The following is a 17,369-nucleotide window of genomic DNA, read 5'->3' on the forward strand; positions in this document are numbered from 1 at the left end:
AATTTTTCTCCCACCCAGGCCATCTTGGTGCAGTAAAAATCATTGAAGCAAAGAACTTAGCACCCTTCGGCCTTCGCTATCGAGTGCTGCTAGGGATAGTAGAAAGTTTATAAAATAAACCTTACCAACTGACATATCACTAATCACAAAAAAGTAATTCAAGCATTCATCTATTGTGGTGTTTAAATAGCATCACATTTTTGCCGCATCAACTTGTAATGTTTTTCTAGTAGAATTTGTAGTAGTTTTAGAATTTTTCACTCCATTTGTTTTGAAGTAAAATATTTTCAGAAAAATGTTTTCACATTTTACCATATTTGTTTTGTAGGAAAATATTTTCTGTCAAAGAAGCAAAATAAGGCAAAATTTTGGAGAACATTTTACACTTGAAAAAAGCGTAAAACATTTTGCACTTTTTGCCCAACACACTCTCAACACTCGTTACACTCCCCTTCTCTCATTCTTGTTTCTTCTCTCCTCCAACGCAAGCCACTACCTCACCCACCAATCCTTCTCTCCCACAACCCAGTGGTGCCGCCCACCGATTAACACCACCCACCATCATCGGTGTTACCAGCCCAGTGGCTACTCCGATCTCGCTGTAGCTGGATTTGCTAGGTTGTTAAATTTTCAGATGAGGTTCTGTGTTCGTGAGTTTTCTTTTTGGGTTGTTGATCTAGTCTTTGGTTTTTTTTTTTTGGCTTTCTGATCTAGATTTTTTGTGTTGTTGGCGGTTGTTTTTTGGGTAGTTGGTGATGGTTTGGAGGTTGGTGGTGATTTGGCGGTTGTTTTATGGGTAGTTGGTGGGTGTTTTTTGAATATTTGGTAGTGGTTTGGTGGCTGATGGTTTTGGTGGTGGCAGTGGTTTGTGTGACTGTGCTTGCATTTGGTGGGTTTTGAGAACTAGGAAAAAAATTTCATTTTACAGTTAAACAAACACTGAAAATGATTTTTAGAGCATTTCATGTATACAATCAAACACGGTAAAATAAAAATATTTTAGTGAAAATATTTTTCATATAAAATATTTTACATTTGAAAATGTTTTACATGTAAAATATTGTCATCATTAAAAAATCAATTAAAAAAAAAACTTCTTAGGTTCCTTCTCTCAATTGGTAAGGCAATGAAGCTATCTTATCATATGAGAAGTTCAAACATAAAAAAAAAAAATGCCCACGTTTATGAGCATAATAATAACAGAACGGACTTGAATCAAATCACGCCACTAAACCATACCAAAAACAAACATAAGAAGCTTTCTTTGCTCAACCAATAACATCAAATTTAAACAAAAATATCATCATTAACTAAACTTTGAAGCTAAAGAATCCAAAACAAAAGAAAACAAAAAGGACCTCAGGAAAATTCCCCAAGGAATGTCTTGCGAACATAATGCTCAAACGACAATTCACTCATGCTGCTTCTCCTACATAACTCTCACAAACAGCAAAAATGGACTTAATAAAGGCGTACAGCACTCCCCATGGTACTCTTCAGATTCAAGCACCTCACCTATTCAAGCACACACCAAATGCACAAAATTGATTACCACTGAACAATGGGAAGATAAACACTAAGAATGTTTTTAATGAACTTACATTTTGCCAATTTTTCTTCAACAATGAAACAAGGAAGTTGACACTCATTTGCACATTCTGGAAGATTTGCTTTTCCTCCATACTGCAATTTCCAACAGCGACCCCCATACAAAGAACCTTCTTGAGTTGAAACTTCACCATTGCTTTTGTTTCATTAACCTTTGACTCCAAGGATTCTTGATGAGTCACCAGTGTTGGAAACTTACCTGCATTCACATCCACAGTGATATAAGAAAGATACAGAATAGTAGCCAACCTATGTACAATGATAATCAAAACAAAAGGTTGGGGACCACAAAGAAAAGCCTGCTAATCAGTCGAATAAAATTCTGTCAGTATTTTGCATTCCAAATTTTCAGAAGACCAAATTTATTTAAAAAAAAAAAAATCAGAAGATCAAGTTATTAACCAGTGCACCAGTAAAGGAAAGGCAGATCTGTGTCAAACTAATACTTAAGAGCATGTACAAAAGTTTTCTGGAATAACCGCAGAAAAGAGTGTAAATGGTAAGGTTGACAACTAAACAAACTATTTTACAGTCCCTTGCCTTAATGCCTGCAAATAAACAAATCATGTGCCACAATCTGGACAATTAAAATATTTTCAATCACAAACAACTAATTGAAAGACATAAAAAGCCACCAAGCTTCCTAATTTCCAATTAAAGTTCTATGTATCACCTAGCAACTTGGCACAATGAACGAAGGAACCCACCCACATTTGCAAAACCCATACAGATCACACAGAAGCACCAACAAATGACCTTTTGAGATATAGCAATGTCAAATAAGGACCACCTATTGCAGAGTCAAGACGACATTAGAAAAACTCAGAACCATAAAAGAGCTTCTTATGCATCACCAAACAGCCCACCCTTATTTACAAAATTCATACAGATCAAACAGAACCAACGAATGACATTTTGAGATATAGCAATGTGAAATAATGACCAACTGCTTCAGAGACAAGACCACATTGGAAAGCCTCAGAACCACAAAAGAGCTTCTTAAACCACAACCAAAAAGAGAAGTTGACCCCATTGTTTAACAACAAAAAGATAACCAAAAGCCAAAAAACATAAAAACTACTTGCCTGCCTTGTTAAGACCAGGACCCAAAAGACGAGGAATTAGCTTAATCACAGACTCAGATGCTAAAAAGGCATGGTACTTCTTGGCAAGCTTCTTCACCAGTTTCTTGTTCTTGTTGAGCTTCTTCAGCCCTTCCACATCCATATACTCCAATCCCACCTTCTCTGCCTGTATTTACAATAACAGAAACAACATATGAACCATTCAGCATTGCGGTAGAAGCAACAACTCCAATGAACATTTCATATATACATCCTAAAATAAATAAATAGATGCACTTAAAATTTTTAGGTGCAATGTCATATATACATCCAAAACTAACTTATTCTTAGGTGTTGAACACAAAGCTCTCCAATTAATTTCAACCATGTTGTTCATTAGCCAATGTGGCACACCCATTCATATACAACACCTACATTTTGTTTGGACAGAAGCATTTAAAGCAAAGGATTTGGATTTCAATTTTTAGTTTAAATCTAGGAAGCACGAATCCTTCTTTTAGGGTGTCATACCCATGTCGTATCCTTGTCATACCAGCCATTTCGTGTTATAATTTTTCAGAAATTGCTCGTGTTGCTGTGTTGTACCCATGCCCGTGTCCGTGCTTCCTAAGTTTAAATAACCCAAATGGGATGTGATATGTCAACAACAAAAAAAACAAAGATTTGATTTTTACTAATATGTGAGTTGAAATAACGATAACAAAGATTCCATTTCAAATCCATTGCATCACAATTGTTTTTACATTGAGCAAAATCTCAAAAATTCACATAATAACAAGCAATTGTTCTTCAAATCCAAATGCAAACATAAGGAGTTGTAACTAAGTTTGACCCACAATTACAATATATACACAAAAAGTAGAAATGAATGGAAATAGGGTTAGAAAAAAAGAGTGGACCTCTTCAACGTGCTGAGCATCACCAAGCATACAAATCTTCATCTTAGGGCGAGGAATGTGGGGGAGCTTGACGGAGCCACTGAAACGCTTGTCTTTCTGAGGGTCGTAGTTCTTCAACCCGATTTGGAGCTCAATGGTCTCCGTGAAGTTGCGCTTCTTCTCCTTCGCATTGTTCACCACCTGCGATATCACCTCCCTCAATGTATCGCTCTGGAGCTTACTCATCGCTTTACACCTTTTTCAAATGCCTCTGCAAACAAAGATTTTTTGTTAAACAATTTTTGGAGATCAAAGATGTTATATAGAGCTTTGCAATGAATGTGAGATTGAGAAAGAGAGAGAGAGAGAGAGAGGGACCTGAAGAGAAGGGTTTTGGGAGGCGGTACAGAGAGTGAGCGATGGCAGAAGAGAAGTATAAATTTGCGCATTTGGATCTTATAAATCAAAACCCTAGCCACGTCCCGAGGGTTCAAGAATACAATATTGTAAATTTGATCCTTTATATTTTGGATTATTTTTATTTTGCCCCCCTATATTTAAGATTTAGATTTTCTTCAACAATATACTCAATAGCATACAGTGGTTGGAGCCAAATAATAAGGACAAATATCATTTTTCAAATAATAAGACACCAGTATATAACCCGTGCATATGTAGTTGTGCACAATACAATTAAAAATAATTACAATTACACTCATATCTGGGTTCAAAACTTCAAATTATATATACATGAGTTTTATACTTTTTTTTTGTGTTTTTTTAATTTATTGGGTTTTTGATGATTTATTTATATTAACTTTTCGTTTTTTGCACAACATTAACTCACTTAGAACTAAAATTCAAAAAATTTTAAATAAGACATGTAGGGACTAGGGCCCAAAATAGTGCATTAGCCCTTGGGCCTTGTCGAGGACATAGACAAGTCCGAGGAGGAATAAATAATTACTAAGGGGCTCCTAGTTAAAATCTCATAAGTGAGGGATGAATGGAAGGATATCCGAGGAGGAATATCCCCTCGGATACAACAAATGTAGTCCAAGTATGTACTAAATATGCCCTATGAATGTACGAGAAGGAAGGAAACTCAAAATATCTAAGGAAAAGCTGCTACATTCACATTAAATGCATTGCAACTACTTTTCTGGCCACATTTATGTGGAGAAGACCTCTGAACAGTGCTGCCTCGGTTTCCACAACTCACAGAAGGCTGAAAGGGGTGTTTGATGGGACTGGTACTCAAGTAGGGACTCAAATAATCAACAAGTGTAGAATTAAGATGATTCAAGAGCAGCTATATAATGTGAAAGACCCTCTATGAGAAGAGGGGGGGGGGGGAGAGAGAGAGAAAAGATAGAAAAGCAATCTAAATCATTCTGATATTCTAGAGTAAACATTATATCCAGATTTAACCTCCTTGAACTGGAAGTTTATTGATATCAGCATCCTTAGTTCGTGTTTGAACGCCGTGCAATTTAATACTAACCATTGTCCAATTCATTAGGACCTAGTTCTTTGACTCATTCTCTACAAATTCATTGTATTTGGCTCATTAAACCAAGATTCCATACACTTTTGGTTTAGGTCTCAAACTGTGGCCCTACAAGACACATGACGCAAAATTAGACAACAATTGAAATCCAATTTAGAATCTAATTAAATTTTCTCTTAATTTTAACTTTAATTGTGTATATCGATTACTCATAACAAGGACAAATATCATTTTCTTATTAGAGGTTGGAACCCTAAACTTCAAACATGTTCTAAGCTAAACTTTGTCCTTATTTTAATAAGAAATGTTATATTCATAACATTTCGCAACAAAACCTAAAGTGGTAGGTTGTTATTGGCTGTTATTGATGGGCATAGAAATAATTTCAATTGTGGGTTTAAATTAGAACCAGTAATAATTTACCACCTAGAATTTATTGTGAAAATATTATTAACGTAACATTTATCTATTTCAATAATTAGTAAGTCATTTCTTAAAAAAAAATAGTAAGTCATTTAATATTTTAACTTGAAATAAAAAATAAATTAACAATCTTGATAATTAATAAAGAATAAAGTAAAATCACATTAATTAATATTGTGTCCTATGAAACATAAAAATAAAATTTTACATTGTGTGATACAAATATCTACTTGGCACAAGCATTTTATGTAGGATGTTAGTTTAATTAAATTAAGACACAAAATTATGATAATGATCAAAATAATTTAAATAAAACATAATCTTTTAGTTGAAAATTTTGAAAATAGAATTTTATTGAAATTAAGATTTAATTTTTTTTATACAATATAGAAATTATACTCTATTATAATTTAAGTGTAGTATGTGTATGAATCTCCCTTTTGGAGACTTGAATTCTAGCTCTTGTTACTCACCCCACAATAACTTTATATTTATAAAATGACCATCATGCCAAGAGTGTGAAGCTCCCTCTTGAATTTAAAATTTTTGAAACTTATATTATAGAGTTCTACTTAAAGTTTTTTTTTTTCTTTTATCATAAAATAAACTTTTTTTTTATAGGGAATAAAATCAACTATCTTGATAATTCATAAGTCACGAGGAGTACATCAATATATGATGTTTCTAAAAAAAAATCAACATCAATATATGATATGATATGATATGTCTTTTTTTTTTTTAATAGGTATAACCTAAAAACTAATAAAAACTAATAAACAAATGATCTTTAAACTAAAAGCAATAAACAACATTATAAATTTAATATAATGAATGTCTTTTTATTTATTTATTTTATACAAGATAGAAAATTTACTTTAGTCTAATCTAAGTATATATGCGTGTGAGTTTCCCTTCTGGAGATTTGAGGTCCATTTGGTTGGAGAGATAGAAAAGTGGGAGGATAGAAAATATTTTAATTTGCCTCCTTTTTGTTTGGTTAGGAATGAAAAAGTTGATGGATGAAAAAAATGAGTTTGTATAGATTTACTTACATATCATTGTTAAAAAAAAAAAAGTGACAAACAAGCCAAAAAAAAAAAAAAAATCGTATCAAGAAAAAAAATTCACATCTAGTTAAACAAGAAAAAAAAAAAATAAGAAGAACAAAAACAAAACAATCACTATCTCAGGAATTCAAAAGGAAAAGGCAAATGTCCCACGAAAGCAAAAGAAAAAAAAAAAGAGCCAACGACCCTTCCTTCTTCACCACCACCACCACCCCCCCCCCCCCCCCCCCCAAAAAAAAAAGAGTCAACGTTTGCCCCAAAAAAAAGAGTGCCTAGGGAAAAAAAAAAAAAAAAAAAAAGCCAACATTGCCCAAAAAAACATTTGGGGGCAGTTTTGTCCATATAACAAATTACACTCTCTTTCTTATTTTTCTCCAAATTTTTGTGAGAAAAACATTTTGGTGGGCCTGAGAATTTTTTTCTCTCCTGTCTTCCAACCAAACACTCTTTAAAAAGTTTTTACTCTTCATTTTCTCTCTAAAGTTTTTTATCCACTCTATTTCATTTCCAAATAAACACACTTTTAAATCTCAGCCTTTACCTCCCACATTTCACAAATATTTATACTTATGGAGTGACCATCACATCAAAAATATGATTATTCAAGAAAGTCTTAACAATGCCTTGTGACAGTGGACCCTAAAAAGAACATATATAATTTGATTAAACAGATTTAGTTTATTTATTATTTTGAGATCAGATTAAACAGAATTATTAAATTATATAATGAGAATAAACTCTTTAAAAAATATATAATAATACTAAACCCTTAAATAAATAAATAGATAAAAAGAAAAAGAAAAAAGGAAACCTGCTAACTTTTTCCGTTTTCTAAGAATAAACCCTTTAAAAAATATATAATAAGACAAAACCCTTAAATAAATAAATAAATAAAAAGAAAAAGAAAAAGGAAACCGACTAACCTTTTCCGTTTTCTACTTTACTTGAACCCCAAGCACAATTTCCTATATAAATACGGCCGCTCTCCTCATCTTCACTCACCGACTCAAATAAGCTCACTAGCTCCTATTCTACAAAACCTAGGGTTTCACTCTGAAAACTCACAAAGTTTTTTCAAAAGAGAGAGAGAGAGAGACATATAGAAGAGATGTCGCGCCGTCGTCACAGAGAAGAGTACGAGGAGGAGCAGGAAGAGAGAGCCAATTCGAGCAGGAAGCGCCCCAGATCAGTTTTCATAGACGATGTTGCCGAGGAGGATGATGATGATGATGAAGAAGATGACGAAGACGACGACGATGAAGATTTTGATGGGGGCAGTGGCAAGAAGCAACAGAAGAGGAAGAAGAGCAGCGGCTTTCGATACATAGATGATGAGGCACAGGTCGACACTGACGAGGAAGAAGAAGAAGGTGAGGATGGCGAGGATGACTTCATTGATGGCGGTGCAGATCTTCAAGATGATGGCGATGATGATGATCGTCGTAGAAGAATGTATCGTCGCCCATTGCTGCCACGAGAAGATGAAGAACAAGAGGAAGATGTTGAGGCTCTTGAGAAGAGAATCCAAGAGAGATATGCTTTGCGCGAAGAGTATGAAGGAGACGAAGAAGGTGAAGTAGAGCATCAATATTATTTGCCTTCTGTTAAAGACCCGAAGCTGTGGATGGTGAAATGTGCGATTGGCCATGAACAAGAAGTGGTTGTTTGCTTGATGCAAAAGTGTATTGATAAAGGGTCTGAAGTGAATATTAGGTCTGCTATTGCTCTTGATCATCTCAAAGGTTATGTCTATGTTGAAGCTGACAAAGAAGCCCATGTTAAGGAGGCTTGCAAAGGTTTGCGCAATATATTTGCTTCCCAGAAAGGAATGCCTAAGCTTGTTCCTATCAAAGAGATGACCGATGTTCTTGCGGTTGAAAACAAAGCAAAAGCAATGGATCTTTGTTGGGTCAGAATCAAGAATGGGACATATAAAGGAGATCTTGCAAAGGTGGTGAATGTTGATAATGTGAGGCAAAGAGTTACTGTGAAATTGATTCCAAGGATAGACTTGCAGGCTCTTGCTGTTGGAAACAAATCGGGTTCGAAGGGAAGAGGTGTTGTTGTTCCTCCTCCACGTTTTATGAACATTGATGAGGCTAGAGCACTGAATATTACTGTAAAGCGCGGTCGAGATCCAATGACTGGAGATTATTTTGACAAAATTGATGCCATGATGTTTAAAGATGGTTTCTTGTACAAAAAGGTATCGATGAAATCAATCAGCTCTCAAAATATAAAGCCTACTTTGGATGAAGTTGAAAAATTTGGTGATATAACAGCCAATTTATCGACTTTATTTGCAAATAGAAAGAAAGGGCATTTTGTGAAGGGTGATGCGGTTATTGTTGTCAAGGGAGATCTCAAGAACTTGAAAGGATGGGTTGAGAAAGTTGAGGAAGATAATGTTCACATCAGACCAGATATGAAGGGCCTTCCTAAAACTATTTCTGTGAATGAAAAAGAGCTTTGTAAGTGTTTCGAACCTGGGAATCATGTCAAGGTTGTCTCTGGTACAGTGGAAGGTACAACTGGTATGGTTGTTAAGGTAGAGCAACATGTCCTCGTAATTTTGTCTGATACAAATAAGGAACACATTCGTGTATTTGCTGACAATGTTGTGGAAAGCTCTGAGGTAATTACTTCTGGTACTCTCACAAGAATTGGGGACTACGAGATTCATGATCTAGTGCTTCTAAATAATAAGAGCTTTGGTGTAATAATTGGCATAGAAAGTACGGAAGCTTGTCGAGTTCTCATGGGAGTTCCTGACATACATGGTCAGGTTGCTCTTGTGAAATTGAGAGAGATCAAATTCAAGATTGATAAGAAAATCAGTGTGCAAGATCAGAATCAGAATACAGTAGCTACAAAAGATGTTGTGAAGATCGTTTCGGGTCCTTGCAAAGGGAAACAAGGCCCTGTGCAACATATATATGGAGGAGTCTTGTTCATCTATGATCGCCATCACCTTGAGCATGCTGGCTTTATCTGTGCTAAAGCCAATTGTTGTGTTATTGCTGGAGGATCACGTGCCAATGGTACTAGAAATTATGGTGCTCCATCTCGCAGTAATCCTCAATTGTCAAATAGATTTTCTCGAGGGCATGATGATTTGGTTGGTAAAAGAGTGATGATCCGGCAGCCTCTTTACAAAGGCTACCATGGGATTGTCAAAGAAGTTACGGGCTCATTAGTTCGGGTTGAATTGGAGTCACAGACTAAAGTTGTCACAGTTGATCGCAAATTTATCTCTGAAAAAAGGAATGTGGTTGATTATAATTCTACCCCATATCGCGGGAGTGAGACTCCAATGCATCCTTCTCGAACTCCTATGAGGGATAATATTCCTGGAACAACACCAATTCATGATGGCATGAGAACACCTATGCGTGATCGAGCATGGAATCCTTATACACCTATGCGTGATCAAGCATGGAATCCTTATACACCGAGTACTCCACAGTATCAACCAGGAAGTCCTTCTCCATATGATAGTAGTTCTTCTCCTTATGTCAATGCTCCTAGCCCTTACTTGCCTTCAACTCCAAATTCAGCTTCCTATCTTCCAAGCACTCCTGGAACTGGTGGTCTGGATACAATGTCTCCTGTTATAGGTGGTGACAATGAAGGACCATATTTCATGCCAGACATACTGGTAAATGTTCGCAGGTTGGGAGAGGAAGAATCTGCTGTTGGAATTGTTCGAGAGGTGCTTATGGATGGGTCTTGTAGGATTGTTCTTGGCGAAAATGGTGAAACCATGACAGCTCTTCCTGATGAAATGGAGGTGGTGGCACCAAGGAAAAACGACAAGGTCAAAATTATGGCTGGTGTGCAACGTGGTACCACTGGGAAGTTGATTGGTGTGGATGGCAGTGACGGAATTGTGAAGGTGGATGACTCTCGTGACGTTAAGATTATAGAATTGGTTCTTTTGGCAAAACTAACATAGCCATGATTTAACTTTTGTACACTGTAAGAATTGATTATTAATTTTGTATAAAGGATTTATGTATGATTCAACTTTTAGCTTAAGTTTTTAATTTTGTTCTTTTATTTGTATTGAAAGAAGTATTTTAATTTTGTTCATTTTTATTTGTATAGAAAAAAGTATGAAAAAAAAAAAGTTTAGAAGTGTGTTCAAATTTTTTGTTAGGTGAAAAAAAAAAAAAAAAGTTGATAAATGGTTAATTTGACCTGTAAGAGACCAAATAACTAGGTCAATGTCAGAGTGAGTTTCAGTTAACTCAACAGATTAAATCTTTAGAATAAGAGATAGTAGATGCCATAAGTTAAAATTCTCTAAAAAAAAAACTAGGCCAATGTCATAAAAATAACAACTTATTTTAGACATAAGTTTTTCATCCTAACACAGTTGACCCGACCAATTTCTTAGGTTTAACTATTGGTCATATTTGAACATTTTGAGATAATTTAGCTAATTTCTTGTTTTGGGATTTCTTTAGTCACTTTAGAATAATCATATTGATAATTACTGTAAAATTGTGCATAAATAAATAAACCAAACGTCGTTATTTCACATTACTAAACATTATCCTAGCAATGTGAGTGTTACATTACAATTATCCAAATGCCCCCTAGCAACTTTCCCTCATTTAATTGATAAAATAATATTAATAATAATAATAATAAAAACTTGCCCCCCCTTCTATTATCATTAAATCAAACACCTGATTTTGTCTTCATTTCGCAATCGGTTTCTGTTTTTTTTTTTTTTTCTTCTTCCTTCTTTTTGTTTTATTTTAAAGAGTTCAGAGAATACAAAACATTCATATAAATATGGGTTCCACAAATTTTCCTTCATTTTATAGTAAAATCAGCATCATTATCATATCAATCATAAGCAGATCACCTGATAAGAAACTGAGACGGTAAACGGAAAAATACAATGTTCTCATAGAAATCATTGTAGCCATCCAGAATTTATACCAATTCAATATTTCCAAAAAAGCCCAAACTATGCTTGGAAAAGATGTCTAATGCACACAGGCATATTACACTTATTGCAAACATGCAAATGCTACCTAAGCACATAAATGCTTCAAATTGCCAAAGGTATGGGACTTGAAAAACGCCGAGTAGAGGTATTTAAAAAATCATTCTTCTGCAGGCCTTTGACCCAAAACTGGAATGTCTTCGTAACGTTTCTGCAGCATAACAAGAAATCAAATCAAATATGGACGTAAAACTAGTAAATACATTCAACAGCAATTAGATGTTACGTTATAACAGGTTATATTAACTGTCAAGCAGATTTTCTACTAGCACATGCTATTGAATACAAATCAATTGTCAACTGGATATACTTCAAATATATTTCCTTCAGTTTCAAATTTATCAATTTGGTAAGGTATTCTAATTCCTAGGTACAGCTGGTTAGATTCTCCACTTAAGAGTTGGCCCTGTAGGTTTAAGTGCCTGCTCAAGCTTAATGCATCTGATCTTATTGCTTCACCACATGAAGCCTCCATATTTAAGTTTCAATTATACACTGATGCACATAAATTCAAGCCAATAGATAACTAATAGCAGGCAGCATTACAATCTAAGACTAGTGAAGTAAACAGAGCATTATACAATACTATAGCTGAGAAATTATAACTACTGCACAAGTGTTTCTGGCCTGCACAGTAGTATAGAACTTCAACTTTGCCAATTAGAGGTATATAATACCATACCCAAACATTAATTTGGCACATGTCAGATGACACCAAAGGTATTTAGGAGCTTGAAAAGGCGTTTGAAAGTAGATTATGAGTTTATGACTTGTATTTTATTATGCTTTTGGGAATTAAATAGCTCTAGTCAGACTTCTTATAAATTTTACTTAATTTTAATAGGGGTAATCTTGCAATTTTCTGGTTTACATGCATCGGTTATACTAATGGTCCACTGAGTCTTATTTTTATTTATTTTTGTTTTAGTTTAGTTATCTAGTTTGAGCTTCATTGTAGAACCCCTCTTATTAGGGTTTCAAGAAGTCCATATTTTGGGGTAATTACACTTTACCACCATAAACTATATCTCAATTTACAACTTGCAATTAGCACCCTAAACTTTCAGAATGCACGGTTAGCACCCTAAACTATAATCCGTGTTACACTTTGAAAAAAAACCTGATGTGGCAATAATTTATTGGAGGGTACAAATAGTAGGTTTTACACCATATCCTACAAACAATCTAATTTGTTCTTGGGTTACTATTCACTTCCCTAGAGCGGCAAGCCGGCAACTCAATTTCCCCTTTGTTTCATCCTCAAATCCTATTATTCCTTTTTACCATTAAAATTTTATTTCCTTCTATTTTCCAACCCCTTTCCATCAATAAACCCCTAATCCTAGCCATCCCAAATCCAATAAACCCACTCCCATGTAAATTCCAGCAATCTAAATCTGTCAATTCAACCTTTGTGTTGCCGTCTCACGTCATATCTACTTTATCAAATTTACATCTAAGGAAAATTTTATTTCCTTCTTCCAATCTTACACTGCACACAAGTCTAACAAGTCTAAAACTTAAATCATTTCAATCCATTGCAAATAGAATAAGGGAAACAAAACAATTTGCAATAACAAGGCCGAAACTGATAGGATTCAAGTGAATCAGAAAGATCAGGGTCAAAACCTACTATACAGTAATATTCAATAATATGATCTGAACTTGAATTGTATTAAAATTTGAAACCCAATTCAGATTGGCTTGTCAACAAAGATCTAATCATGACCATCCTGATGTTACGATGTACAACCAAGGGCTTGAGTATCCAAACATTTGCAAGAACTCAACCTAATCAAGACATGCAAAACCTCTGGCCATACAGCAAAAACCAACCGTATAACGAGACAAAAAACAGAATGCGAGTGAAATCAATGCAATCAATAAATAAAAGGTTTACAATTCTATCTTGTACAATGCTCTGTACCTAACAGAAATTTCTACAAACTTGTCAGCAGATGGCATTAGCAAGTCTAACTCATTTCAAACACTACAGCTCAACCATAGCAGGTCCAGAAGAAAGGAAAAAAGCATAATTTCTTAAGCCCACATATCTTCATATAGCACACAAATAGAATTTTGATATAAAGTAGCCAAATAATTATAAAGCTTTTAATGCAGTGTAAAACTCAACAATGTGTAAGAGCAAGCAAACAAACCATAAATGTAAATTCTATTATAGTAATAGATGACATACCCCAACATTGTTCATTTCCCAGAGTTTATGAACTCCATAATCCACAGCCTGCACCCAGTTATGAAAATATTAGAAGACTTCTCATATAATTCTTCTTTTAATAACCGACAATACAGAAGCAAATAAAATTTTAGCAATAACATCGAACGGGACACTCTAATTACCCAGTACCCAAAAACTTCAGTATGAGAATCAATGTAACCCAACTCTCTTAAAGCTTCTATTTCAATCCCCACAAATGACAAGAAAAAAAATGACCTACATTTCCCAGTCCTCTATTTATTTACTAGCAATATGTGCAGCGCAAAAACCCACATTTTTTATTGGGAAGTTACACGACAAAAATTTTCTTATGGATTTGGTATGTACAACTTCTCTCTCATGATATGTGGATTCAACATAGAGGGATGATGCATACATCTGATACATGAGATATTTTCTCGATATTCACACACCAACCCATTGGGTTTCGAACCCATAACCTCACTCTCCGCCTTGCTTTTTACAAGGGGAGAGCTCATTGGCACAAAGTAATACTAAAATTTTTGAATCTGAAATGTACCATAACCAGTCACTACAGCAACCAAAAAATAAATCTCAACTTGACTGTTGGGAAAGATATTAGCTTTCAAAGGTGATATTCAGTAATTTCTTAATAGTCCAATCTAATGGGTTTCAAAAAAAAAAAAAAAAAATTACACAACCATGTTATGGATCTGAACTCAAAGCTAGACCTATCAAAGTCAAAGAATATAATTTTCCTTAGTCTTTCCAATCAGATTTCTCAGCAGAAAAAAATGAAATTGAAATGCGGAAATTGAAAAAGCTGACCCTTTCTCCGAAGTAAGCGCCAACGACGACGAAGGTGACGTAGATGGAGTTGCGGCGCATGAGCACCTTGTAAAGCCCTTCGAAGATGCCTCCTCCGGCGGTGCTTCTTCTAGCAGCTGAATCCATGGCGATTTTGGCTTTGCTGGGTCTCTCTCTTTTGCTCTCGCTTCTGAATCTTTGATCTTGTTCGCTAGGGTTCAGTGAGAGCTCTAGCTCGCTCGGCCTTGATTCGATGAATGAAATGGAGAATTGGGAATTTGGGAGGTTGATTTTGTATTTGTCACAGTCAGCGTTTCTGGTTTGGAGAGAGATGGACCGGTTTATGATGAGAATATTCTTCTGGGCTGGGCTTATTGGGCTTTCTGGTTGTACATTTTGGACTATCATTAACTTTTTATCTCGTTGCGGGTGGGTTTTTTCTTTTTCTTTTTTGATGGTTGAAAAATCTTCTATAAAGGTAGTTTTTCACCTTTTTCAGTGTTTGATAATATAAAAAAATATTGATCATTGGAAAATTATTTTAGTCAATAGAAAACTCTTATAAAAATAAGGCTTATTTTCTATAGATTTTTTTCCAAAAAAGAAATTTGGAAAACAATCTCTCTCTCTCACACAATGCATAAGTCTAGGGATGGTAATTGGGCGGGGCGGGACTGAAGGATGAGATCTTCACCCCTGCCCCGCATGGATTTTTCTTGCCCCATCCCCGCCTCTTAAGGCCCCACAAAGACCCGCGAAGCCCCACCCTACACTATTAAACTTTATTTCTTGTTAATTTTCCCAACAACTATTATCATTTTTTCAAATAAAATGACATGTTTTAATAATAAAAATCTACTTGAAATTATAAATAAATTTATCCTATCAAATCAAACTAATTTTTAGCAAAAATTAAATAATATTATCTAAATGTTTATATTTCATTGGCCTAAAAAACACTAAAACAAATCTCCTTTATACTAAATAGTGTGCATTATTTAATTCCTCCCATTTTGTGACTATTTCATAGAGAATGGGACAAAATCTCAAACTTGCGCCTTATGTTTTTTTAATAAAAATACAGGAAACTAAATTAAATTGTATAGAATTTTTGTGTGGAGAACGAGAAAGATCAGCTAGAGCTAGTACATGATCGATGCCTTCATACCTGCAATCAAACAAATAGGGAAGCATATTCCTCATCATCTCGTTCTCCAAAAATTAAAAAACAAAAACCCAGCTTGTAAAATAGATATGGATTTTGACAAGCATAAAGAAGCAGTGTTGTTAAGCAATCAAATGCCTACACAAAATTACAAAAACAATGATACAGACGCAAATATTTAGAGCCTCAGACCCGTACCTCATTAAAAAAAAATTATATTATGTTCATGATGAAAAGTAAGTTGAAAAAGATGTATGAATCATGAATGAAACTAGTAATTCAATAGTATATAAATTTGTTTATAATAAAGACAAAAAAAAAAAAAAAAAAAAAACGTTAAAATTGGTACCTTATTTCCAACATTGCTAGAGAGAAAAAAGAGGTAGAGTCACCTTAGATAGAATAAAATAAGCTAATGATATTTTTGTTTAAATAGTAGGATTTTAGGGTATGAAAAAATTACAATTTAATCCTTATTAATGCGGGGTGGGGCGGGGATGGGGCGGGGCGGGGTGGGTCTAAAAAGTGTAAACCCATCCCTGCCCCGCCCCATGGTGTGGGTCTAAAATCTCGCCCCATCCCCGCCCCACCACTTTTACGGGGCGAAGCGGGGAGGGGCGTGTCAAGTAGGGCGGGGAAAAATTGTCATCCCTATGCATAACTATTAACTCCTATAAATATTATCTTTTTCTAACCTAGGAAAAAATATTTTATTTCACTCATTCAGCCTTTCTCACAATAAACTCTCTCACTTCTTCTCCTCTCTTTGTTTTTCTCTCTTCTCACACTCTCATTATCACCCCCTCTAGCCTCTTCTCTTCCCACAAATTTCTCTCTCTATCTGCTCTCTTCTCTTTTTTCTCCCTATTTCTTCTCCCCTCTATAACACCATTCTTTAATAAGGTTTTTTTTTTTTTTTTCCTCCTCACAGATCGGTCAACGGTTTTATAACAATTTTTGATATATTTATCAAACTATTTGTACTGGATTAGTTTGTCAGTAAAACTATTTGGCCTATGTGGCATTTTGAACTATTTAAAATGGAATTTAAGGTTATAATGGTTATTTTGAATTATGAGAAGTATGGTTTATATATATATATATTATGTACATTATTGTTCATATACACGAGCAAGATGAGTATTTGAGATTAAGAAAATTGGATAGCTAATTTTGATTGTATCCATTGTCAAAATTTTAGTTTGAAAACCAAATTAATTCTTGGGTTTATTTATTTATATTGATTACATTAGGTGGGTTTACACAATACACATATTATACATATTTTAAATTATACAAGAAATATTATAAAAACTATGGATGCCAAACACCAGAAAACATTCTCAAGCCAATTTTCAAGGTTGTTACCAAACACTGATGTAGGAACCAAGTATAAGACTTCTGAGCCTTAAATCACTTGGGCTCACAATTTATTTGTAGTGGGCTTGAGGATTTCGTACTATGGGTTGTTCTCGGCAGAGAGACTCAAAGCAACACTCAGTTGATACTCTCTCACTTGACTGTTTTCTCTCAGTTTTTCTGAACCCCTTCTTCTCCCAACTTTCTTCTATTTATAGCCAAGGTTAGTGGAGAGATTATGATTACA

At 34.7% G+C, this 17,369-nt stretch overlaps 3 protein-coding genes and 1 pseudogene across 3 annotated transcripts; 1 reads left to right on the plus strand and 3 right to left on the minus strand.

Moving 5' to 3' along the window:
* Positions 1–1,236: 1,236 nt before the first annotated feature.
* LOC115953779 (60S ribosomal protein L10a) lies at positions 1,237–4,059 on the minus strand. The gene is made up of 5 exons (XM_031071576.1): positions 3,950–4,059; positions 3,593–3,842; positions 2,694–2,859; positions 1,602–1,807; positions 1,237–1,515 (listed from the first exon to the last, which is right to left on the minus strand). The coding sequence occupies exons 2-5, from the start codon at positions 3,815–3,817 to the stop codon at positions 1,462–1,464; spliced, it is 651 nt and encodes a 216-aa protein (XP_030927436.1). The 5' UTR covers positions 3,818–3,842; positions 3,950–4,059; the 3' UTR covers positions 1,237–1,461.
* Positions 4,060–7,592: 3,533 nt separating this feature from the next.
* Positions 7,593–10,544, plus strand: LOC115953778 (putative transcription elongation factor SPT5 homolog 1). Its single transcript, XM_031071575.1, has one exon. The coding sequence runs from the start codon at positions 7,680–7,682 to the stop codon at positions 10,524–10,526; it is 2,847 nt and encodes a 948-aa protein (XP_030927435.1). The 5' UTR covers positions 7,593–7,679; the 3' UTR covers positions 10,527–10,544.
* Positions 10,545–11,459: 915 nt separating this feature from the next.
* On the minus strand, positions 11,460–14,918 carry LOC115954255 (cytochrome b-c1 complex subunit 9-like). Its single transcript, XM_031072168.1, has 3 exons — positions 14,620–14,918; positions 13,789–13,836; positions 11,460–11,742 (listed from the first exon to the last, which is right to left on the minus strand). The coding sequence occupies exons 1-3, from the start codon at positions 14,743–14,745 to the stop codon at positions 11,692–11,694; spliced, it is 225 nt and encodes a 74-aa protein (XP_030928028.1). The 5' UTR covers positions 14,746–14,918; the 3' UTR covers positions 11,460–11,691.
* An 806-nt stretch (positions 14,919–15,724) lies between these two features.
* LOC115954354 lies at positions 15,725–15,811 on the minus strand (annotated as a pseudogene).
* Between the last annotated feature and the right edge of the window lie 1,558 nt (positions 15,812–17,369).

This window comes from Quercus lobata, chromosome 7 (assembly GCF_001633185.2).
Source record: "Quercus lobata isolate SW786 chromosome 7, ValleyOak3.0 Primary Assembly, whole genome shotgun sequence".
NCBI lineage: Eukaryota > Viridiplantae > Streptophyta > Magnoliopsida > Fagales > Fagaceae > Quercus > Quercus lobata.

Excerpts from the sequence above, each read along its gene's own strand:
- LOC115953779 (XM_031071576.1), bottom strand. The coding sequence starts at position 3,817 with ATGAGTAAGCTCCAGAGCGATACATTGAGGGAGGTGATATCGCAGGTG. Across the intron at positions 2,860-3,592 it reads ATGCTCAGCACGTTGAAGAG|GCAGAGAAGGTGGGATTGGA; the intron begins GTCCACTCTTTT and ends TTGTAAATACAG. Across the intron at positions 1,516-1,601 it reads TGAAGAAAAATTGGCAAAAT|GTGAGGTGCTTGAATCTGAA; the intron begins GTAAGTTCATTA and ends GTGCTTGAATAG.
- LOC115954255 (XM_031072168.1), bottom strand. The coding sequence starts at position 14,745 with ATGGATTCAGCTGCTAGAAGAAGCACCGCCGGAGGAGGCATCTTCGAA. Across the intron at positions 13,837-14,619 it reads GCGCTTACTTCGGAGAAAGG|GCTGTGGATTATGGAGTTCA; the intron begins GTCAGCTTTTTC and ends AACTGGGTGCAG. Across the intron at positions 11,743-13,788 it reads GGGAAATGAACAATGTTGGG|AAACGTTACGAAGACATTCC; the intron begins GTATGTCATCTA and ends GTTATGCTGCAG.
- LOC115953778 (XM_031071575.1), top strand. The coding sequence starts at position 7,680 with ATGTCGCGCCGTCGTCACAGAGAAGAGTACGAGGAGGAGCAGGAAGAG.